The 25855-nt window shown below is 35.1% G+C and overlaps 1 protein-coding gene across 15 annotated transcripts in view; it reads right to left on the reverse strand.

The window, feature by feature from the left end:
* The window catches only part of NAV3 (neuron navigator 3), a 1137481-nt gene that overhangs the window by 352604 nt on the left and 759022 nt on the right, over nucleotides 1-25855 (reverse strand). For 10 of the 15 annotated variants that reach the window (XM_057557682.1, XM_057557697.1, XM_057557687.1 and 7 more), the window contains exon 1: nucleotides 6985-7227. The exons of the other annotated variants lie outside the window; for them this stretch is intronic. In XM_057557682.1, coding sequence (XP_057413665.1) covers nucleotides 6985-7227 — 243 coding nt within the window. Of the gene's footprint in view, nucleotides 1-6984; nucleotides 7228-25855 lie in introns of those variants that run through there. 15 annotated transcript variants of the gene reach the window in all.

The following is a 25855-nucleotide window of genomic DNA, read 5'->3' on the forward strand; positions in this document are numbered from 1 at the left end:
AGGCATTTTTGGCTGTCACACTGGAGAACACTACTAGCATTTAGTAGATAATGGCAGGGATGATGTTAAATATCTCACAATAGTAAGACTATTCCCCTAAAACACAGAATTATCAGTTCCAAAATGTGACAAGTTTGAAAAATCTGGGTCCAAAGAATCCATTGGATTCGAAGAGATTCAAAAAATAAGAGAAATGTGATAACTGACAGGACAAAATCAGGAGGAAGAAGAAGGGGAGTAGATAATAAAAATATTCTCCTTAGAAAAGCTTTACCAAGAACTATTGTCCTCAGTTCTCCTTCATTTTTTACAGATAACAGAGATTGAAGTTGAGACAGTTTAAGTGACTTATCATTTCAAAATCTAGCAGAAGTTTAATTCAAATCTTTTGAGCTCCTAATTTGATGTTCTTTTAACTACGACACCTAGTATTTTAAGTTCAAGATTGACTGAGGGTAATTGTTGGAGATATGACAGCATAAATATCAACCATGAAACAATTATTTTGTTTAAAAATCATGACATACCTAATGATTTTATGTCTCCATAAACAATATACTTAGTGCCTTCCTTTTTATTAAAGGAAAGAAAAATGTCTATAACACTGGAAAGGAAGAAACTAAGAAGAATACATTTGGCAAATCAGCATCAAATATACACTCAGTATTGACACTTGCAGAAGAACAATTTAAAAGTTGTATGAGGTTTTGAATAACATTTAATCACATATAATTTACACCAGAAATTCTGGTAATTTCATAGTTTAAAGCATTACATATAATTCTTTAAAGACGTTGTAAAGCACAAACTAAAATAATAGACAACAGTATTAGACTGTCACATTTCTATAAATTGTTACTTAAGGGAAATAAATGTATGATACTGAAAATCTTAGCCTTCTGCCAGCAGAGAAGAAGTTAAAATTCAAGGGTCATTACAGCGTTCTTTACACTACTGCTACCACAAAGGCAAAAACAATTAAAACAACCATTAACAGCTTCACTATAAAACTTGGAGCATGAAGTATAACCAGAAAAAGAAATCATCATGTTTCTTTAAATACAAACAACTAAATGTGCAAGCACAGCAGAAACAGGCAAAGCAGGCGGAATCATCTAGAGACCTGAGGGCTGACCTATGCAGCTGTGGCCTGGCCAGCTCTGGAAGTGCTACCATGCGAGCGAGCCAACAGGAGTGTCCACAGTCCTCAGCAATCAGGCATCTTCGCCATGAAGGAAACAGCTGGAGCCCAGAGCCTGTCATCTACTCTATTGACATCTGCTGCTATATATTTCTCTTCTGGGGTTTCTTTTATTTATTTCTGTTTTTCAAACAATTCGGTGGAGACCCTGTGTCCACTTAATTGTCTTCTGATAATTCTAGGCACTTGGGCATACCAATGCTTTATTTGCAACTCACGAGCAATGCTAATTAAATACTTACAGCAAACCTTACTTTTATATATATATATATATATATATATATGGAAATCAAGTCAACCAATAGCCCTTCTTCTCTCCCCCTGGCACCAGAAGTCCCCATTGTTGCAATGTTGTTTATTGGTTAAGAGTAGCATCTTCTGGAACCACACAGTCTTAGTTTGAATCCATTTTCTACCACATTGAGATACTGGCAAGTAATTTAACCTCAGCCTCAGTTTCTTCATCTGTAAAATGGGGATGATAACAGTGCTTATATTATAAGACTATTGTGAGGACTGAATGCAATACTCCATGAAATGCTTGGTCCAGTAAATGGCATATAGCAAGCCTCTATAGACGTTAGTTAATATTAGTCCCTTTCTGCTATTACTTCTCCTAAATGTCACTGACAGTGTAATTTTGTCTCATTTTTACCTAAGAGCCTTCCTCATTGTCTTCCTAATGAAGTCTGCCTACATCTATAATCTGACCCCAAACTGTTCGTTTTCACTAATAGTCTGCTCAAACCATGATGGCTTACTCTCTGGGTACTCCTCTATGAAATCCTCTCCTCAAAAGAATGCTTTTTCCTTTCTATATATGAGCCCTATCTGCCCATTAAATTACAACTACTTGATGAAGTATTTTCTGAATGTTCCAACCAAATAGGATTTCTCTCAAATGTAAATTAGGAAAAAATTGCCCTCATTAGCAATATTATCCATATATTTGCTTGTCTATATCACAATTCATGTTTTTAAAAAATATTCAGTTTAATGCTTTTGAGTATCTTCTGTTTTCAAAGCATTAGTGTTAGCACTATATGAACAAAATAGTAAGCAATAATCTCTATCTTGATTGTCCTTACAACTAATAGGGTAAGAACATTAAGCAAGTATCCATTCTACCATGTATATAAATTCCACTCTTCATTCAAGAATTTCCTTTATATCTCCCCAACTGGATATAAACTTTCCTTCCTTTTAACCTCCACAACAATTTATTTATTATTTTCTTTGACTTTTGAAGTGAGCCTTAAAGGAAATAGGTGAAACTTGGAGAAAAGGTTATAACTAGAAAAAATATTGCAGGTATATCATGACGAGAGAGTGTAATGTAAAAGACAATAAAGGCTTTGTAGAGACAAATCTAGATTCAAATTCTGGATTTTGATACTAGTAGTTAACTGTCTTACGAGTGTCTCCCACTCTATCTAGGCCTCAGATTACTTCTCTGTAAATGTGGATACAGTGCCTTCTTTGAAACATTGTGAGAATAAAATGAGAAATTTCCTATAAAGTACAAGATAGGTGCTCAAAAAATTAATTGTTTTCTATAATAATGTAAAAAGAATCTTGAGTTTGCATAGGTAATTCAAGAAAGAAGGGGTGAGCAAGCCCAAGTCTGAAAAAAGTTAGAAATGAGAACAGAGGTAAAATTTAGGTGACAGATCAAGCCAAAAGGAGGATGGGGATTAAAAAGTGAAGGCCAGTTTTCAGTGGTAGGTATGGCTGAGGAACTTTCATGAACAAGGATGTCTAATGCTCAACTGTATGTTATTTGGTGAACCATGACAATGTAAAACACTCTTTCTTAACCTTAATCTCCAGATTCTTAAGTAACATTTCCAAAGCAAAGTTACTCTCTTTCTCATTTGGGTGAACGCCCAGGAAGAAAGGAAAAACAAATCCATATGAGGAGAGACTCTAGAAAATTCAAGGAAAGCAAGAAATCAGAACAAGAGGTAAATAGAAAAAATATGCCTTTTAGATATCATGGTGGAATTTGAAAATAGGCCATGGAATCTGTAATTAAAGTTATTTATTTGTTAAGACCACAACGAGATATCACCTCACATCTGTCAGAATGGCTATCATCAAAAAGAACACAAATAACAAACGTTGACGAGGATGTGGAGAAAAGGGAACCCATGTACACTGTTGGTGGGAATGTAAATTGGTGCAGCCACTATGGAAAACAGTATGGAGATTTCTCAAAAATGTAAAAAGAGAACTACCATATGACCCAGCAATTCCACTCCTGGGTATATACCCCCCCTAAAAAACACTAATTTGAAAAGATATATGTTCATAGCAGCATTATTTACAATAGCCAAGATAGAGAAGCAACCTGTGTCCATCAACAGATGAATGGATAAAGAAGATGTGGTATATATATACAATGGAATACTACTCAGCCATTAAAAAGAATGGAATTTTGCCATTTGCAGCAACATAGATGGACTTGGAGGGCATTATGCTAAGTGAAGTAAGTCACACAGAGAAAGACAAATACTGTATGATATCACTTATATGTGGAATCTAAACAATACAACAAAGTAGTGAATATAACAAAAAAGAAGCCAACTCACAGATATAGAGAATAAACTAGTGGTTACCAGTGGGGAGAGGGAAGGGGAGAGGGGCAATATAGGTGTAGGAGACTAAGAAGTACAAACTATTAGGTATAAAATAAGCTACAAGGATATATTATACATCATGGGAAATACAGCCGATAACTTATAATAATTATAAATGGAGTATAACCTTTAAAAATTGTGAATCACTATATTGTACACCTATAACTCATATAATATTGTGCAGCAACTATACTTCAATTAAAAAAAAAAAAAGAACAGTGAGATTAAGCAATCTGAAAAATTTGGGACACCCAAGAATGAGATATAGAGTAGCTAGATAGAGCTATGATAGAAGAAGTGACAACAATTAGGAGACTGAAATGCCTGAATTAAAAAAATTGTAAGACAGGAGAAGAAACTAAAGTTTTTTCTTTAATCAGAATGGTAAATGTTTTGGATGGATGTGATGGAGAGCCACTGGAGAAGAGACCAATTTGGAATTATTACAGTAATTGACAGAAAACTTAACAAGGGCCAAAGCATGAGGATGTGCATAAGGGGATAAATCCAAGCTGTAGTACAGAAGCAAAATCTCCAATTTCTAGCAAATTATGGAATGTGGAATAGTGATGTATATCACCAGAAATCAGACTAGGAATTCAAGATTAGATGCCTGGAATGATGGCATGTACACTAACTAAAAACAAGGATAGGAGAAGGGAGTGCTGGATTGAAGATACATTTCTGACACTGTCATATACAGGTTTGTTCTCTCTCACCAGACTGTGAGGCTGTTTGGTGCAAGGACCAGCAGAATACTCCACATAAATGTTTCTTAATGACAGTCATCTATTGTGGGTACTATCAATGGTCTCTTTTCCTTAGAAATAGAACCCATAATTTTTAGTTGCGCCTAGAATAAACTCTACATTTTCCAGTCTCCACTGCAACTAGATAAGGCCTTGGAACTATCAACAGGCCAAATGGATGTGGAAGAATCCTTAATGAAACAGGATGTGTCTTCTTAATTGAGTGTAACTCAATTATCCACTCGAGACTGAGAGATGGATGCCAAAATGACGTTGGTGGACAAAAAGAGAGAGCCTGGTTCCCTGACAATTTCATGAAGTCACCATACCAGTCATGGATGGCTTACTTCCAGATATCCTTTAAATGAAAAAGAAACTCCTATCTTACTTATGCTGTTATGTGGATTTTTTTTTTTTTTTTTTTTTTTTTACTATTTGCAGCCAAATCTAATTTTCTCTAACACAACGACCTTGATCATTTTTGCTGTTTTCTTTAGTTCTACTTTTTTCAGAAGTTTATACAAATCTTTATTCTTTTCTAACATTTAGAAATATTCTGAAATGCTGACCAGGCATTCTTTACATTTGTTTGAAAAAGTTTTCAATCTGATAAGCGGCATGGTAAAAACATCTCTATAAATACAACATTGCTTACCACAGAGTCTTATTGGAATATCAGATGCATGATTGATATGTCTGCTAACCAAAGAGACCAACCAAAATTCTATTGCAAATAGTACTTACAGTGGTCAAGTCTTAGGCCAAGGCCATTTATCAAAGTACAAGTTTGAGTAAACCTGCAGAGATGATAGCCATGGTCAGGAGAGAAAAGTGGTTTCTCTTCCATCTAATCCAGACAAGTCATTGTGGGTACACAGAATATTAGAAGAGAACGACATGCATTTGTTTTAATTATTTGCATAAAGTTAAATATTGTTAGTCTTTTATTGATAATTTATACTTCCCTACTTTTACCCTGAATTGTTTATGTTGGAATGAAAACTCTAAGCCTAAAATTAACTATTTTCTTTTAATTGCTTTTTCTTGGGTAGATAGCGTTGTCCTAGAACACAAAAGGAATAATTTTCGAACTAGAAGTACTTTAAAAATCATTCATTCTAAACCTTACGTTTTATAGATTGAACGATCCAAAGAGACTAATGAACATAACTAAATCTTTCTCAGTATAATTGTTCATTCATTGATTCATTCATTCATGTATTAATCCATTCAATTACTAATTGTTATGCCTAAAGCATTGAGGAGGGGGAGCTGTAGCACAGAATAAGGTCCTAGGTTCTATATATTTTCAATTTAGTGGGGATAGAAATAAATTATCCAAATAATTAAAACGCAATATAAATTTAGGTGTTGTAAGCATTACTACAGATGAATAACCACAGGAAAGGAAAGGAGAGGAAAGGGTAACTAGCAAAGACTTTATGAAGAAAGCTGCATTTGCGCTGCACCTGAGAGGATTTGAACAGGTGAAGACAGAATGGACATTTCAGACAAAAAGCGTGACTTTCTTTTTAACTTGTAGAGTTGATTTCTATACGAAGCCTTTTCTTAAATTATTTTTAAATCACATTTGGGCGGGAGAGTAAAATCAAATCATTCCCTAAGGAGCCAGAGGTGAGAATGTAAAAGCTTGATGTTATAGTTAATTAATGCTGCATTCAAAAGTGATGTTCATCAAGGTACAAAGGAATCCCCGTGAATCCCCTTCACCAACTGAAGGGCCATGTACCCCTCAGCATCTGGAGAAAATGAGTGTAGTATGGCTTAAAACCCAAAAGCTATGAGCTACTGCTCACAAATGTCATAAATTAAATGACTGAAAAAGATGTCAGTAATAAGTAAAAGAGTAGGGTTTCAATTTACTAGTGAAAACCCAGAAAAATGTGCAGTATCAAGGAAAATCACACTTCATTTTCCTTCATACTACAATGAATTAAGCAGGCTAGGATTCACATATTCAGTCAGAAAGTGTTTAAAATGCAAACGACATTTAGAGAAAAGTGATGGTGTCTGTACTAGTTTTCACAAATAAATCTTTTTTTTACTTTATATCTGAAAAATAGCTCCCCTTTTCCTCATATTGGTGATCAATTACAGTTATCAGTAAGAGAGTTATCTAGCATTTAACTAGGCACTTCATCAATAAGTAGTACTGATAACACAGGCATATTCAGAGAATTTCGTTCACAACTTTTACTACCATAAATTATAAATACAGGTCTGCATAGGCTAAATATTCAGCTTTTCAAACTACTTACTTTCTTACACCGGTATTCCTCTACTACTCCCTACTTCACAGCATGTTTTATATTCTACCTAAAAGGAAATTTGCATTTCAGCTCTATAAGTCTGTAGGTAACCTTCAGCCACTAACCTTGCTGTCTTCTGTCTCCTTAGCTTTTCCTTGGAGGGGTTTCTTCTCTTCAAATTCACAGGCTGATTGTAATGTGACCTGACAAGAAAGCATTGAGCTCTCTGATTCAGTAAGTTCCAAAGGTCTCGAAGAATAGTGCTGTGACCCAGTAGTGCCAAAATTTGGTATCGGAAGAGCAGTATGAATAGGCTTTGACCCAACAGCTGGCTGCCTCAGTTTTGAGGCAACCCCAAGTACAGGCATGGCTTCTATAAAAGTATCTTCTTGCTGCCAAAGAAAATGCTTCTAACCTCAGTCTGGTAGACTCCAACTTTAGTATTTCCAGAACAAATACTTTAAACAAAACTAGCAGTCAACATGATTTAAAAAAAAAAAAAAAAAAAAAACACAACTAATAATATAACTTTCAGGAAGAGGCAAAACTCCCCTTCATCTTTAGTTAAGTTTCTTTCTTGCTGGCTTGAATTCTCATATTCTCATTCTCTCATATATCCATTCTCTCTCTCTCTCTGCTCAGTGAGTCTGTGTCCATGTAATATTAACTGTTCCTTTGGGGAGGAAACTTTTCTTGAAGGTAACTGCTACAAAGCTCCTTCTCTAGGATTAAAGAGCTCCTAGTTTTACCTTTTCTTCTCACTACAGCAGTCTGAGTCTGAGCCCTGAGAGTGAAAAAGAACAAAAGGAAAGCCCTTCAGTCCAACTGTCAAAGCAGCCAAAAGACCACAATAGTGGAAGGACAGGCATTCTTCCTAACTTCAGAAACAACCAGCCTGCATTCTCTTTTTAAAGAAAATTGTATTTCCCCCAGCTTAAAAAAAAAAAAAAGAATGGACACGATTAATGGCCAAAACAAACAGCTGTTGGAAGAACTTTTAGCCCGGAAACAATCTCAGCAATGAAGCTGTTTGTCTGATTTCCAGCTATTTTTCACTACTGACAGCCATGAACCACGGTGTTCATTCTGTTTCATCCCATGAAATCAGGTTAAATTCAGGCAATAGCAGCTAAAGCTGCTAAATCATTCAGTAGATTATGCCTGCCTAGGTTATGGAAATATAGTAAATACAGAGAACAGGGCACCAGATACATAGTAATCATTTAAAATTTAGTAATGGTGATAATAAAAATATTTAGAGCTAATACATACGGGAAATGTACTACATAGCAGTTACTGGGCAAGCACTTCATCCTAAAAGAATTCCACCTTTGAATAGGAGACAAAGGCCCTTAGAAGTAATTAGCTTAAGGTCACAGAAAATGGGGTTTCTCAAATTGGGTTCAACAAACCACCACCTGCAGTGCTTGCTAAAAACACAGATTCCTGAATTCATCCCAAATCTACCAAATAAGAATCAGGAGGGAGAGGGAGAAGTTTGAGAACTGAATTTAAATAAATTAATTGATTCTCCTAGACACTAAAATTTATGATCTGTATTTTACTTGATTTGTAGCTTTACAGTTCAGGGAATGGACTCTAAAAGGCTTGACTGCCTGTAGTCAAATCTTTGCTTCCTCACGTACTAGCTGTATGAATGTGGCAGCTGCTATGACTCAGTTTCATCTTCTGTAAAATGGGAAAAAATCTGTGCTTCTTTCACAAGGTAGTTGTGAGAATTAAAGAAAATAAATGGATGAAGTCATTAGAACAGAGTCTACTATATAGTAAGTGCTCAATGAATGTTAGGTATTAATGTTATTAGAAATATAATAGCCTTGAGAATTACTGAGGTAAGTTCAAGAGGCATAATTGAAGAGTTTGGCCAGGATCATAGGGTTAACATAACTGAACTCGGTAAAATCCTGAAAATAAAAATGAGATAAATTTATAGTCATTTTTTCCCATCAAACCTAACAGGAAAAGCAGCAATGACTCCTAAAACACACTGCCTTTTAAAGCCAAGCTTAAGTTGAAGGCAGTAAGAGAATTCTAACCAGGCTAGATTTTAATATCAGTGAGTTTGAAAATATATAATAAAACCTCATGACATGACAATTTGCTATTATTCATTTATAAGAAAGAGAGAGAAAAAAAGAACTACTATGAACACTAAAAACATGCTTGTGAAAAGAAAAAATATGATTGGTTAGTCAACTCCGATATTTTCTAAGATAGAGTCACACTCCTATATTTAACAGCTTGATTGAAGTAAAATTTACACATAATAAAATTCAGCAATTCTAAGGAAATAATGCATGTCACCAGCACCATAATCAAAATGTGGAGTATTTCCTTCATCCTAAAAGCTTCTTTCATGCCCCTTTGTAGTCAACATCCCACACTCAACTCCGGCAACCCATGAAGTGCTTGCTGACACTGGTTTTGCCTTTACAAGTACACGTTTAAATGAAATCATGCAGTATTTTTGTCTGACTTTGTTCACTTAGCATAATACTTTTGAAATCTGTCCATGTTATGTGTATCAACAGTTCTTTCTTTTGTATAGCTGAGATGTATTCCATTGCATGGTATGGCAAAATTTGTTTATGCATTCTTCAGTTGAAAGACATACGGACTGTCTCCAGATTGAGGATATTATGAACACACCTCTATAAATATGTGTATGTTTTGTGTTGATATTATTTTATTTTCTCATGGATTAATAACTAGGAGGGGATCAGCATATATTTAACTATATATGAAACTACCAAACTGTTTTCCAAAACATACCAGTAGCAATACTTCACATTGTCAATCTTTTAGCCATTTTAGTGAGGTGCATAGTGCATCACTGCAGTTTTAATTTGAATTTTTCTAATAATTTATTGATATTGAGTATCTTTTCATATGTTTATATGCCATGCCATCCATATATCATCTTTGGTGACATATCTGTTCAAAATGTTTACCAATATTTTTGTCTTATTATTGAGTTTTAATAGCTCTTTATATATTTTGGATACAGGTCCTTTCTTAGATACATTTTTTAAAACATATTCTCCTAGTATACAGATTGCCTTTCATTAGGAGAAAATTCTCTATATATTTTTCACATTATTGCAGTCTTGAGAGCAGAGGCCATAACTAACTGTCCTTTTATGCTAAATTATCTTTTCTAGGATTCTGAGTTGTAAACAGCCTCGGAAGACTTCTATCTAGAAGCAAACAGCCTTGGAAGATAGGAATGGTGCTTCCCCTGAAGTAAAGAGTAGATTTATTTGCTGTATATTTTAATAAAAATCATGTCTCCCTCCAGGAAAAAAAGGTGACACAGGTTTGCTTACAACTAATTATAAAAGATTTGTGTTCCCTAGGCTCAAAGTTCTTCTCCTGTAACCCAACCTACTGCATATGCAGACATCACCTGGCCCTTGTCACACTGTCCTGTAGGAACTGAGGCTAGAGAAACCTATAGAAGAAAATATGATATTCTGGCTACTGCTATTGCTCTAAGTAATAAACCATCTCTGGTCTCTAATACAGAAGTCTAATGTCTTCTGCCAACACCCATGAATATGTGCCAGGTTAACTTATTAGCTTTCAAACAGAGTAAAGTCTCAGACGCCTTACAGTTCTTGACACCCTTTAGTTATCTTAATATTGTCTTTTAACAATATCATCAGTTTTTGCTTTATGTATTTAAAGCTTTATCACTGGCTTCATACACATGTAGGATAATTATTTCTTCTTGATGAGCTAGCTGTCTCCTTTAACATCCATAATGAAAATACTTTCTTTATGTTTGTTAGTATTTCTTATTCTAAAGTCTACTTTGGCAATATTTTGATTTTTTTTTTTTTTTTTGATTAGTGTTTGGTATAACTTTTCCATTCTTTGTGCCTTTACAGCTAAAGTGGATTTCTGTTAGGGTATACATTTTTAATCTTGTTATTTTATTATCTCTGACAATCTCTGCCTTTTAATTGGAGTATTTAGACCACTTCAGATAAATGTAATTATTGATATGACTGGTTTAAGTCTACCATCTCACCATTAGTTTTCTATTTGTTCTTTATTCTTCTTCCCCATTTTTCCTGTCTTCTTTGGATCGATTCATTTTTTTATGATTCCCTTTTATGTCTGCTATTGATTTAATAACATAGTTCTATGTCTTAACATTTTTTAATGGTTGCTCTAGGGTTTACAATTTAAACCACTAACTTATTACAATATACCTTCAAATAATATTAAATCACTTTATGTATAATGTACAGGCCTCACAGTATTTTATTTTCATGTTCCCCTCACATTTTTTGTTATTATTGTCATACATCTTCTTTACATACATTAAAATAGCACATTATTACGTTGTTCTAAACTGTCAATTTCCTTTTAAAGAAAAACAAAAATGAATAAAAATGCATTTTATGTTTATCCACATAATTTCTGTTTCCGGTGGTCTTTATCCCTTTGTGTAGATGCAAATTTCCATCTGGTATCATTTTCCTTCTCCTTGAACAACCTCCGTAAAATTTATTTTATTACAGATTTGCTAATGATTAACTGTCTCAGCTTCCGTTTGGCTGAAAAAGAGTTTACTTCACCTCTGTTTTTAAAAGAAATTTTTCTCTGAGTATAGAATTCTGAGTTAAAATTTTTCCTTCTTTGATACTTTAAAGATGCCACTCTATTGTTTTTCATTTGCATAGTTCCTAAGGAGAAGTCTGTTGTAATTCTGATCTTTGTTCCTCCCTGCGTACTGTGGTTATTTTATCCAGCTTTTGTTATGATTTCCTCATTTTAGTCATTTTTAGCAATTTGACTTTTGTTATGCTTCTTTGGTTTTGTGTTCATTGGCAGTCTTCAGAGTTTTGTCAAATTTAGAAAATTTAGAACAGTTATTTCTAAAAATATTTGTTGCCTCCCCCTTTCCTTCTGGGGCTCCAATTACATATGTGTTGGACCATTTGCTTTTGTACCACGGGTTACTAATGCTTTCATTTATTCTTTAGGTCTTTTAAACTCTGTTTTTCATTTTGCAATCAATTAACCTCTATTGCTATGTTGTCAAGTTCACCAACCTTTACTTCTATAATATTTAATCTGCTGTACCTTATCTAGTGTATTTTATTTCCGATAATGCATTTTTCTTCTCTAGAAGTTCCATTGAGTGTTTTTTGTATCTACCATTTCTTTTCTCACTGTATTTATGTTCTCTTCTACCTTCTTGCATTTATGAGGAATATTAATAATAGTTGTTTAATATTCTTATACATGAATTTTATCATCTCTGCCATTTCAGAGTATGTTTTTATTAATGGATCTTTTTTTTTCCTCCTGGATATGACTCATATTATACTGCTTTTTACATGTCTGGTAATTTTTTCCTGGATGGGAGACATTTTGAGTTATACATTGTTGTGTGGTGGATTTCATGTGGTGTATGACTTTGTATAGGCACAATTAAGTTACTTTAGAGACTTTATTACAAGCTATTTTTAAAAAGGTACAGAGCAGCTTGTTGTCTAGGGCTAGTTTAACACCACTCCTAAAGAAATACAATTTTTTGAACTCAAACAAATGCCTATTAAGTGGCCTCTCCACTCCAGCTGGGGGAAATACCCAGTGTCCCCAGACTTATGTGAGTTCTGGGAATTGTTTATCATACCCCTTTCTGGTGTTTCTTTCCTTGACTTTTGCTTGTTTCTTCTCATACAAGTACAGTGTAGTCCTTTACCAAACACTGAAGGAAACGCCTCTGTAAGTTTCCAGTGTTCATTCTCATTCTCTCTCTCTCTCTCATTCATTTTTCCCTTCCTTCCTGGTACTCTGTCTGAAAATTTTAGACCTCTAGGCTTTCCTGAACTTTGATTTCAGTCTCTACAACTCAGCACAATGGCTGGACTCTACGTGGGTTCTCCAGACCTTCTCTGGGATCTGGATATTGCCTCCAGGCAGTAAGCTGGCACAATAATAGTACTGTTTTTTAATTATCCTTCCCTTGGGTATCACAGACCTGTGCTGCCTTTTAGCCAATGGCTGAATAATATTTTTTTTTTATATTTTTGTCCAGTTTCTAGTTGTTTAAGACAGGAGATTAAATCAGATCCCTATTAATCTATAATGGTTAGAAGCAAAAGTAAAGAGTCAGATCCTAATTTTTTTTCTCCAATCCATCCTGAAAACTGTTTAATGTTATTAGTTTTTCACAATATACCTCAAAACCTTTATTGGTTTGTTAGCCTCCTTCATTTAGCTGAGAACTTCCCTTAAACCTTAGAGAAGAAATATTTTGTACTGACAACTTGCAAAATGTTTGACTGATTGGGTTAGATTGTCTGCCGGCTCTAATGAGAAAATGCAAATAATAAAAACTAATACAGGATACAACGAGCGTGGAGTTAAAACTCTTCTCCAAACTTGGCTTGAAGCACTTAAAACACTAAGATCTGTTTTAGAATGTCTTTCCAGAATCCCCATTGGCACCATTCTTTTTCAGATATCTGGGAAAAAATTTGATGCAGAGAGAAGTATTAGCCATGTAGTATATATGAGGGGGCAATAAGCCAAGATATGCCTTTATTGTGGTATTAAGCAGGGAAAAAGAAGGTAAACCAGCTGGTTCAAATATAAAGGTAGGTGAGGAGTACAAAGGAGCCAATAATAAAAGTTAATGGGCATTTGGAAATGCACATCATACCCACTAAAATGAGGAACAATTCAGGAGAGGTGAAAACTAATTATATTTGCTCTATGGCATATATTTAGCATCTTACAGGCTTCCTTACAATATACTACTGATATAGTTAATTGAGCAAATAAAATTCACCAAATTCAGAAGGCCTCTTAACCACAAAGTACAATGAAAAGCAAATGTAGTAAGCTTTGAAATGGCACTTCACGTTGATATTCTCCCTTTCAGAATATCATCCCCCAGGGTCAAAAATACACACATCTGGAGAAAGGATAGTTATTTTATTAAGACAAAAATCTCTTTGACAGTCTTGCCAGATAAATTTCAGTGCTCCAACAAGACAGTAGACCTTACTGAAAAAGGACATTAATAACTTTAAAAATAGTTACAGTTGAAAGGACTACTCCTATTGGCATAGAAGTACACAAACACACTGTGTTATGAAGGTAAAGAAAGGGAACTTAAGCCAAGTCCTGATAGTTTGGTCCTGGAAAACGCAGCCAAATAATTTTAGGCAGAGCAATATATAAAAACACTTTTTTATAAAAGTATGTTTTTTTTACTACTGTTCTCTTGCCACTTTTAATTATTTTCAGCTATTTTTGAATATTATATATAAATACGAATTGGTTAAAATAAAAAGAGATGACTGTTTAAAAGGTATCAAGAAAAATGTTGTTTGCAAAGGTTGTACTTACTAGTTGTGAAGAATTTGTAGGAATATCACTTGGAATATTACACATTCTCATACCCTGAGCATCCTAGGGCATGATATATAACCATTGCTCTTACTCTTTCAGAATAAAAATGTTAACTATCCCCTTCTTTATTTCAGATATATTGAGGGTGCACCAGGATTCTTTCAGGAATTCAGAAGAAATATTTTCTAAAGTTCTCTTTTTAACTTTATTTTCAGATTTTAAACCAAAAAGTGAGTTGAATTCATTGTTGCCTGTGATCAGGAGATATATCCCTTAGTTTTAGCAAAGGGAATTTCAGATATAACTAACTTTCATCTCCATTCTAGGAGACCACCCAGAAGACCCACCCAAATCAATAGCTTCGCAAAGGTAGTCTTTATCACATCATGCAATATTTTACTAGGAACCCTGGGGATATTTCAAAACAGCTCTGTGTGTGTGTGTGTGTGTGTGTGTGTGTGTGTGTGTGTGTGTGTGTGTGTGTGACAGAGAGAGACAGTGAGTGAGAGAGAGAGAGAGAGAGAGGCGGGGAGGAGAGGAGAAGTACTGAGAGATTCAGCAAGATTCCCTATTACTCATCCTACCTGAAGGCATGAAAATAAGAAATGGGGAATTAGGAAAAGTGAGGAAGAAAACATGAGGTCTAAGGATTGTTCCCCTACTATCCTGAGTATTTTATTCAGGTGCTTGGTCAGCAACATAATATTACATACACATTAAAACCATCTGTTTATTCCACTGAACAGAAGTAATGATCCAGGGCCAGCACTCGTAGTTATAGTGCCTTCCACACCTGGACTGGTGCAATGCACAATCTTCCCAGCTGTATGCAATGGTCCTATTCTCAAGAGCCCAGAAATAAAATAAGACTAATAACTGGAAAACCATGTTTTTGTATCAGGGACATCTAATCCGTTGGATTCAGAATATATAGAAAATACACCATAAAAGATGCAAGCTTCAAATATATTCTTAAAAAAGTCTGAGGGAACACTTCAAAGTTTTCTTTTTCTTTCTTATCTGCCTTTCACCAAAATAGTTTTCTTTATGTATTTCCTTTTAGACATTATATTCATCCTGACCTTGACATCTGTTTTCTTTCCCAATCAGTTTTCTTACTAAAATATTGATGTCCAAATATGCATTCCCTTCACTTCCACATTATCCGAATCTCAAGGGTTCCTTTTCTTGAAATTTCACAAAGGAAGAATGATTTCTGACAGCAGTAGAAACAGTTGCCTAACTCTTTCTTACATATTTTTGGTCATTGCTTTTATGAACAACACATATGTTGCCCTAAATATCTTCCTCTTTCCTGTTCTAATTGCTTGAACCTTGAACATGGCTGAGTAGAAAAGTATACTGTTGATAAAGTATGATAGACTTCTATAAAGATGACTTTTAATTAATTAATTTTAATTAATTTAGTTTAGGAAATTCTTTATTGTTATCAACATAAGATATACATGAGGAGCTTCTAATTTTTAACAAAGTTGAAAATTTAGGCTAAGGTTAAGATGTTTTGTTTTATTTTCCTCATTTTATTCCTTGTACCCATATTCTCTTGCTAAATATTTTCACAAAAACATTTTGTTTCTCATCCCTCCCACAATGCTTCCACAAAATTTTTATAAGCGTTAGGGGCTAGGCAAGGATGAGAATAGGGGGGAAAAAAAGGATAACTAAATTTGGTATCTAAAACATCAGCCTATTTTTCATTTTTCAATAGCTATATTTTTAAGAATTAGATTCCTCAAACTTAGAAGAAATGAGAATTTTAAAATTTGCTAATAACATGCTACTAAGTAGCTGGTGATAAGGTAGATTTTCATCTAATAGAAGAGGAAGTTTGATTCTTAGTAACCTCAGCTTAAAATCCTCACTATTAGTCAATTCTTGTACTTTCAGGATGAGTAGCATATTTATACCATGGTTATGTTAATAGTCAGTCCAGACAAAAAGGAAAAAGAGGGTGAGGGGAGAGGGAATCACCAAAAAATTTATAAGGTTCCCACTGGTCTCATAAAAAGTTCACAGAAACATCTATTGCTGCCACGAGTCTTCTCTTTGCCAAGTTCTATAACAGTACCAAGAAGGTTTGAAATCAATCCATTCCACTATCACTGACAGAGATCTCCTTAGTCACTGAAAATGCCTTCAATGGATTTTAAGAATATGGAGAGAATTTGCATAGCCAAAATAAAATAGAATAAAATACCATTAGATTTGCTGAAAATGGGATGGGCTGAAATCTATCAACTGGCATGATACATCCTACATGTGAACTTGGAATATAGAAACAGGGGGATGAACAGTTTGCTAAATTTTAAAATAATCTCACTTTTCATTACTTAAACTTGGCTTATAATACATGCATTTTCATATTCTTTATCGTAAGTAAAACAAAATCTCTCACATATATTTCTGGAATTAACAGAAAAGAACTGTCTCCTCTTAGAGGCAGGCAGGATGAAAGAGGAAATGTTAAAGATGAAAGGTAATGTGTTATTTGTCTCCTCTCCTCTAAACCTCGTCTGATGGAGACCATCAGATGCTAACCTGGATGAGGTCACTGAAAACAAAGGGTTCACATACTCTTAGTCTTGGGGACAACACTGCCAACTTTCCACACTTTCTGACAAAAAACAGGCAAACAAAACAAGACAAAACACTTTGAACAAATGTAAATGGAAAGTTTCATAATTCGAATTGGATGGGATAGATTCTTCTCCCATAAAGCCAATTTCCCTGTTTCCTATTAAGCATTAAAATTACTCATTAGAAATATATCATTTTCATAGGACAGCTTTAAAAACCATGCCCCAAAGGATGTGCATTCTAGAAGTTTTATTTCTGTAATTCTTTCAGCAATAACAGCATATTTGCATTTTGTATTGTACATATCCCAGACTCTCATGAAACAAGATATTTGGGATTTCTCTAAGAAGAGCATTATGAGAAATCAATTCAATTCAATTGTATGGCTTACTCTAATTTAGTTAAATTATTAAACTCCCATGTTCTTTGAAGTTGTTTTTCTTTATATTCATCAGGAAGAAATCCTTACATGCCCTCTTCCCCAAACACAAAAAGCCCAGTTTCTACATATATTTATTTCACCATACCTCACAGCTTCTAATTCATCTGCTTATTGTATCTTATCTAAAAAGTGCTACCTCAATAGCCCAAAGCTATTAAGTGATAAGATCAGGTTCTATACTGTAGCCCTCTTTCCTCTTGTTAGAGAGGAACTATACAACAACATTGCCTGATCGCTGAAAGATGCTTAGACACACATTTACCCAGATGAATTTACCTCTGAGGGTTAAAAGGAGATAAATGAGAGACCAGTGGTGATTTTTTCCCCACCAGCTTGCATCTCTCAGCTGGGTTTTAAAAGCTATCTTACAAAACAAGCATATGGAGACCATAACTGCTATAGTGTACATAAACAAGAAAAATAATGACAATAACATGCCACGAAAACTATAATAAAGGTGAAGTGACCATTTAATTGCACATCTGGCAATGTTAAGAGCTGAAAAGGAGAAAATGCTGAAGAGAGGTTAACATTTGCCTCTGCAGTAAAAAAGTAGAGTGTGGTCTTGACAGAATCAATGGAAGAACTTTGCAAAGCATTTTAATCAACAAGCAGTGCCGTCAAGGAAACTTTACTCTAAAGTAAAAAAAAACAAAAACAAAAACCAAAAAACTCAGGTAAACTCAGCAGCTTCTCCTCTTGAGTTTTTCTCCAAAAGATCTGACTTACACAACGCATCTATGGCAAAGAACAGGGCTTATTATTCCTTCACAGAATATTCAGTAAAAGGGTAAAATTATTAGTAAATCTTAAAGTAGGTACAGCCATTCCAGGCTCACAATCTTAAAACAGTGAGCTCCATTTAGATAAGCTTTAAAGTTTGGTCGCCCACTTTCTTTCTCTCCAGTTTACATTTTATTGGTATATTTTCTTTCTCAGTATCTGAGCTCCTACAAGCATCCTTCCAAAAATTGATCACCAACCTGTACACAGTAAACTAGGTTTAAGCATCAATAACTAGCCAACCAGAAGATGGAAAGAGTATAATAAATTGGAAAAGAGAATGAAAAAATTGAAATCAACAGGAGCAACCACAATTTGACGGAAGCATGTAAAATACCAGCTACGCAGACACAGAGTCACAAAATTCAGTTTGTCAATCAGCAAGAATTCATAGAGTTGTTAACATATAGATGGCACTTTATTATTCTCTCTGAACTTTTAGCTTTAAACGTTCACTGGAAAACAGTGAAAATTCCCTCCATAGGTTAGAGATCATAACGGTGTTTAGAAGTGAGCTGAAACATAAATAAAGCCCTAAACCCACATTATTTACTTCAAATAACTTAAAATATTTGCCTATTGATATAAAAAAATTTTTTCCCCTCCAATTCTGGCTTAGGGAAGTGGGGAGAGGAGTGGCAAATAATAAAACGAAGTAAACGTAAAGCTAAATGGAAAAAGATATCGTGTTTGTAAGTAAAATTCAAAGCTGACTAGACACAAAGACTGTAGGGTCCATAGCTGGGCACCATTCAAGAGAGAGGCAGGTAACACTGCACGTCACAGGCTACCTGGCGGCTTCATCTTTCATTTTTTCTAGTCATTTGTGCTCACATTGGATAAAGAACTTCTAGATAGTCCTGGATGATAAACTCACAGGAAAGGGAGCAAAGGGAAATAAATGCCATTATCTTAGAGCTGATCTGAAAATACTGACCCAGTACCAATTCTACCCAGAAAGTGAAAACCGTGGTTTTCCAGTGTGTTCACTTTTCAGAAGGCTGACAAATTCCTTCTCTCTGTACAGATGCACCTTCTTCTCTGACTGAGCTAAAATCACTTATTTACATATTGATCATAGTGGAGGGTGGTCATCAAGTCTGAAAATATAGATGAATACATTAGATGATACATGGATATTACAGTACAAATCATTAAAAACAGCCTATGTTTCCAGACTTCCTGCTTCTAGTATTTTTTTTAAGTCTTCATTCTTAACCCCTTCCAATGAATACTGTGTTCATTTCCCCCAAACATGCCTTGTAATTATACACAAATCTCCACCAATTCATTCTTCATTACTCTCCCATCAAGTTTCTTCCTGCCTTTGAAATTCTGTCTTATATTTCCTCAATACTCCTGGCTCTTATTCCCTGTCCTCTCAAATCATTTGCCATATGAGACTAGCTTGACACATAATATAATGTATTTCAATTCCCCACCTCTGTTAGTGCATACTCATATATTAAGAGGTTCCAAAATACCATAAAATATCAATAGAAAATTATCCAGTTCTCCTTAGACATCAGATTATTATTTTATTAGAATATCCAAAAATTACTAAGTACCACACCCAAGTTCTAGTTTTGATAGATCATACTTGGCAATCTAAAAATTACAGTGTACAGTTCAGAAAGGATGTGGAGATGAGATGTAGGGGAAAAAAGATTTGATGAATTATGACATCTCAGGAAGCCATGACCACACTTTATATTAGAACTAAGATGTTCTAATATAAAGCGATAATTTTATAAGACTACGATGTAATTTTAAAAGCTACAACTTACTGGAGATGATATACATGATAATTTAAAAAGCCATACATCAAGGGGTGTATCAGGATTGCTTTAATGCACCATATTTAACCTATCTACTCATAGTAGAGATCCTTAGCCTACCCAAATATTTAAAACGAAAGGTCAATATTAACTATGTGCTCCTGAAAATGCATATGCTGTAATTCTAGTAATGAGAAAATAGTAGCATAATAACATAGCAGCATCTTCACAGTACAAGATGTTCAAGTTTCACCACTTGGATTTTTAAAGTAATTGTATCTCTGCCCACTCTAGTATCCTCTGGATCAAGGGAGATCCTTAATTGCTTCAATATAAACTATATAAGTAACTGTCATGCCATAAATAAAAAAATGCACTGAACTAAATAGTAAGTTATGACTAAAATTACTGTCTACAAATTATTTGCTTTTTGTATTATTTATTTATTCAGCCTCAAACTTTACTTTGAAATAACGAAGAACATCTGACTGGTAGTGAATAGAGCCAGAACTAAAATTCAAGAAACATGTATCCCCCGTTCCACCATCAGCACTCACCACCTTGTCAATTGCATTGCCATGCTCTGATGTTCATGTCAGTTCCCACCCCTGACAGTCTTCAAGGATCCCCTCCATTAACAGTGCCAACTTAAATGATAGCCAAATCAGCACATCTTGCTGCATACATCTTAATTCTTTGGGAAAATTAAACAAAAAACATCTCTTCCTCTCCCTAAGTTGGGGATTCACATTCCAACCGCACTGATTAATAGCACCAGCAGAAGCAACTTTCTAATCAACATTTTAAAACCATGAACCATCTTAAAACAGTCTTAACTTGTTTTCAAGCTTGCATATCCAGTAGCTAATGTGTTTTGTTGGGTTTAATCACAGGTGAGTCCCACTAATGGGCAATTCCAGTCTAATTAAGGAGGAAAGTAGGCCTGTGCTCATGAGGACTCACTTTCTCAGTTTACAAACTGCTTCTCCGCACTTCTTTAGTACTTTCCACAGGATCCAGTGTTTTCCCTGTTTCAATAACTGCCTCTGCTTACCACAATCAGTTGTTTTTATTGGCTCTAACCCACTCATTCCCTTTGAATTCAACCTTTTCTCCCTGTTGATGTTTTCTTGGTATAACATTTCAAATAGAGATCTCCATTGCTTTGGTGTTGCTTTATTTATTTCTCTTTTGATTTGCATGGTGTAGAGTTTGGTGGAAGTAGAGTTCAATGCCAGGCCATGGCAGAGAAAGCAGAATGCCTGATTTGGAGACCACATCTTCCCAAAGGATTCTTGAGAAATTTATCACAGGGCAGGAAATGTTCTCCCCAAACCAGTTTTTCCTCAACCTATGAAGGGCCATGAGTCTCCCTGAACAATGACACATTAATTCCCCTGGGATATTGGACTTGTGAGTGTCCACCAAACTCTGGCATGATATTAGGTCAGTGGTCCTTCAATGGTAGTGGGCTTCGGAACCACCCGTAGGGCTTGCTAAAACACAGCTGGCCGGGCCCCACCCCCAGAGTCTCTGAAATGATAAATCTGGGGGTGGGGCCTGAGAATTTGTTTTTCTAACAAGTTCCTAAATGCTGCTGATCTGGAGACCGCACTCTGTGAACCACTGTTTTGTAGTGTGCAACACAGACAAGAGCAAGAAAGAGGGTTTACTTTTGAGAATAACTTAGATGTATTTATACTAGATGCCAGAAAAAAATAAATACTGAAGGAAATGAAGACACTGAAGTTCTAGAATTTGCCACCTTTCCTGAAATAGTTTGGATTAGTGCCAGACTCCAATTTTTTGAGTAATTGCTGTCAGTCCTGTGAACCAATCTAGTACTGGCCCTGTGGTTGGTGACTAGTGCTATCCTTCATAATTCCCTATGAACAATCTCTTAGATACACATTTAATTCTGTCTTCCCTAAGCCCTTTTATTTTGATGGGTTCATCTTTCTCCCAGGCTGTTTTCTGTAGGATAGCTTTAGGATTTGGGATAGCCTCTCCATGTATGAATATAACCATTGGAAGGAGGATGCAGAGGAGACACAAACAGAACCGAGGAAAAAAACCAAACAAACAAATCAATCAGGTCTGGTGATCTGAGTGGCAGAAACTGATGGGTACTTTCTTCAGGGCTTCCTAAGATCAATTTCAGATTTTCCGTTACTCTGTTCAAGGACTTCACTCCGGGAAAAAAAAAAAAAACTTGATTCACAAAACTTGGGTCACATCCCTAGTCCTTGGCCAGGAAAAGTAGAGTACCTTGATATATCGTCCTATCAAGACAGTATCCAATGTCTTTGATGGCTGGTTCCCCAAAGTAAAATGAGTGTGCTGTCAGCAAGAGAATGAGTAATGAATGTTGGCAGGTGAAAACAAAAGATGTCCACTGCACACAGGCTCCTTGCTTGTATGTAAACTCTGCCCAGGCACCAATGGCTGAGAGAATTCCAGGACCCTTAAGAGTTTGGTGACTTTTTATTTATGAAGACTGTCTATGTCAATCCCTGAGTTTTGCTCAATGAGCAAATGTGATTTTTGTTACATTAGAAAAGAAAAAGTTCCTCTATACTTCACTGGGACTAAGCTCTGATCTCTGAAATAATCATGGAAGTCAGGGTGGGTAGAAAAGAATCATTTATTAAATAGCATTTCATTATTTAAGTTATTTATCTTCATATTTAGCCAATCACTTAAATTCCCATCAGAATAGGCTATCCAGGTATCTCCAGTCCAAGGAGAGTACAAGGTAAGTTAAAGGAATAGAACTGAAGCTGAAGTTTGTTACAATTAAAGAATTTGTGTGGCATGGAGTTTAGCAACAGGATGTGGGGCTGTTATTTCAGGCTAGGGCAGTAAAAGAAAACAGAGGAAAATACATGTCTCACTGAATGAAGAAATCGTCTCACTGAATGAAGAAATCCTAGAAGAATGGAATAAAATTTTCTATGCTTATGCTTACCAGTTTGCAGAACGTTATAAAGAAATGTCAAGGTTAAGTGTAAATAAAAATGTGATGATGGAATCAAGGCTCTGAAATTAATCAGCATCTCCAAAGTCAAGAATCACCTTACCAGGTTATTCATTTGAGTAGTAAGAAGATAAAAGGCTTAAGGGTTAAAACAAACCAAAAAGTAAACTTTGTTTTTAAACTCACATACAGTAGAAAATAATTTTAATAAGATATGTTTGTGAATAAAATAATCATAAACTTGAAAATAATTTTTCCATTAATGCAAAAATTAACAAAATGAATAGTCATAATATTCAAAAAATGATCTCATCTTAGGATATCAAATATTTGGTCATAATTTGCCCTAAAATCACCATAATGTCATAAAAATATGATCTAGCAATTTTATTCCTGAATAGATAACCTAAAGAATTAAAAACAAATAATTCTAAAATTTGTGAGGAAACACAAAAGACTCCAAATAGCCAAAGCAATCCTGAGAAAGAAGGACAAATTTGGAGGTATCACTCTCCCTGATTTCAAATTATGCTACAAAGCAACAGTAATCAAAACAATATGGTACTGGAACATAAACAGATACATAGGTCAGTGGAACTGAATAGAGAGCCCAGAGATAAACCCACACTTATAGGGGCAATTAATCTATGATAAAGGAGGCAAGAATATACAATGGGGACTTCCCTGGTGGTGCAGTGGTTAAGAATCCGCCTGCTAGTGCAGGGGACATGGGTTTGAGCCCTGGTCTGGGAAGATCCCACATGCCGCGGAACAACTAAGCCCGTGCGCCACAACTACTGAGCCTGCGCTTCTAGAGCCCGCAAGCCACAACTACTGAAGCCCACGTGCCTAGAGCCGAGCCCATGCTCCGCAACAAGAGAAGCCACCACAATGAGAAGCCTGCACACTGCAACGAAGAGTAGCCCCCGCTCACCACAACTAGAGAAAAGCCCACGCACAGCAACAAAGATCCAACACAGCCAAAAATAAAATAAATTAAAAAAAAAAAAAAAGAATATACAATGGGGAAAAAGACAGTCTCTTCAATAAATAGAGCTGGAGAGCTACATACAATAGAAGTTAACTGGACCTTACACCATATGAAAAAATAAACTCAAAATGGCTCAAGGACAAATGTAATACCAGAAGCCATGAGATTCCTAGAAGAGTCTTAGCAATATTTTTTGGATCTGTCTCCTCAGGCAACCCACTGAATGAGAGAAGATATTGACAAATAATATATCTGATAATGGGTTAATATCCAAAATATACAAAGAACTCTTATAACTTAATATCAAAAAAATAAACAATCTGATTTAAAAAATTGGCAGAGAACCTAAATAGACATTTTTCCAAAGAAGACATACCAATGGCTAATAGGCACATGAAAATATGCAGAACATCACTAATCATCAGGGAAATGCAAATCAAAACCACAATGAGATATCACCACACACCTTTCAGAAAGGTTATTATCAAAAAGTATACAAATAACAAGTTTTGGTAAGGATACAGAATAAAGGGAACTCTTGTGCATTGTTGGTGGGAATATAAATTGTTACAACCACTGTAGAAAACAGTCTGGATATTCCTCAAAAAATTAGAAATAGAACCACTATACGACCCAGCAATTCCACTTTGGGTATTTATCTGAAGAAGACAAAAACACTAATTAGAAGAGATATATGCAACCCTATGTTCATTGCAGCATTACTTACAAGAGCCAAGATATGAATTAACCTAAGTGCCCATCAACAGATGAATATATAAAAAAGATGTGGTATACACACACACAACACACACACACACACAGAGGAATACTACTCAGGCATAAAAAATAATGAAATTTTGCCATTTGCAGCAATATGGATGGACTTGGAGGGCATTATGCTAAGTGATATAAGTCAGACAGAGAAAGACAAATACTGTATGATTTCACTTATACTTGGAACCTAGAAAACAAAACAAATGAGCAAACATAAGAAAACAGACACAGAATCAGATTCAGAGAAGAAAACAGGTGGTTACCAGAGGGGAGAGGGGTGGGAAGAGAAGAGAAATAGGTGAGGGAGATTAAGAGGTTCAAATTTCCAGTTGCAAAATAAGTAAGTCACAGAGATGTAACGTACAGCATGGGGAATATAGTCAATAACACTGTAAAGAACTTCGTATGGTGACAGATGGTAACAAAACTTAGGGTAATCATTTCATAATGTATAAAAACACATTTTTGTACAGCATAGTGTACAAAGCCCTATGCTGTACACCTAAAACTAATATAATATAGTAAGTCAATTATACTGCAGTAAAAATAAATAAAAGAAAAGAAAATTCAAAGCATGAAAAAATACACTAAAAATTACATGTGCATTCACGTTCATAGCAGCATTACTCATAATAGCCAAGAGGTGGAAACAGGCCAAAGGCCCATCGATGGATGAATGGATAAACAAATTGTGGATATACATACAATGAAAGACGTAGCCTGTAAAAGGAATGAAGTACTGATATATGCTACAATGGGAATGAACCTTGAAAACATTGTACTAAGTGAAAGAAGCCAGATACAAAGGTTATATGTCATACAACTCCAATTTCTATGAAATATCCGGAATAGGTAAATACATAGCGACAGAAATCAAACTGGTGGTTGCCAGGGGCTAAGAAGAGGAGAGGAAATGAGCAACTGCTTAATGAGTACAGGGTTTCCTTCTGATGTGATAAAAGTTTTAAGGAACTAGATTGAGTTGGTGGTTGCACAACATTGTGAGTGTACTAAATGCCACTGAATGCCACTTCAAAATGGTTAATTTTGTGCTATGTTATCTTCTCTTATTTTACAGCATTTCCAGTGAATGCCTTTCTTTCTTCTTTCCACCTATCCATGTCCTTCTCTTCTTAGAAAGGCAATTCACATGTCATTTACTGATTAAGACCTTCTTGTTAATTCCAACCCCAAGTTAACTTTCACTTCTCTGAGTGTTTATACTGTATTTCATATTCAGTCATTCAGTCAACAA

The sequence above is a fragment of the Balaenoptera acutorostrata genome, chromosome 11 (genome assembly GCF_949987535.1).
Source record: "Balaenoptera acutorostrata chromosome 11, mBalAcu1.1, whole genome shotgun sequence".
Classification (NCBI taxonomy): Eukaryota; Metazoa; Chordata; class Mammalia; order Artiodactyla; family Balaenopteridae; genus Balaenoptera; species Balaenoptera acutorostrata.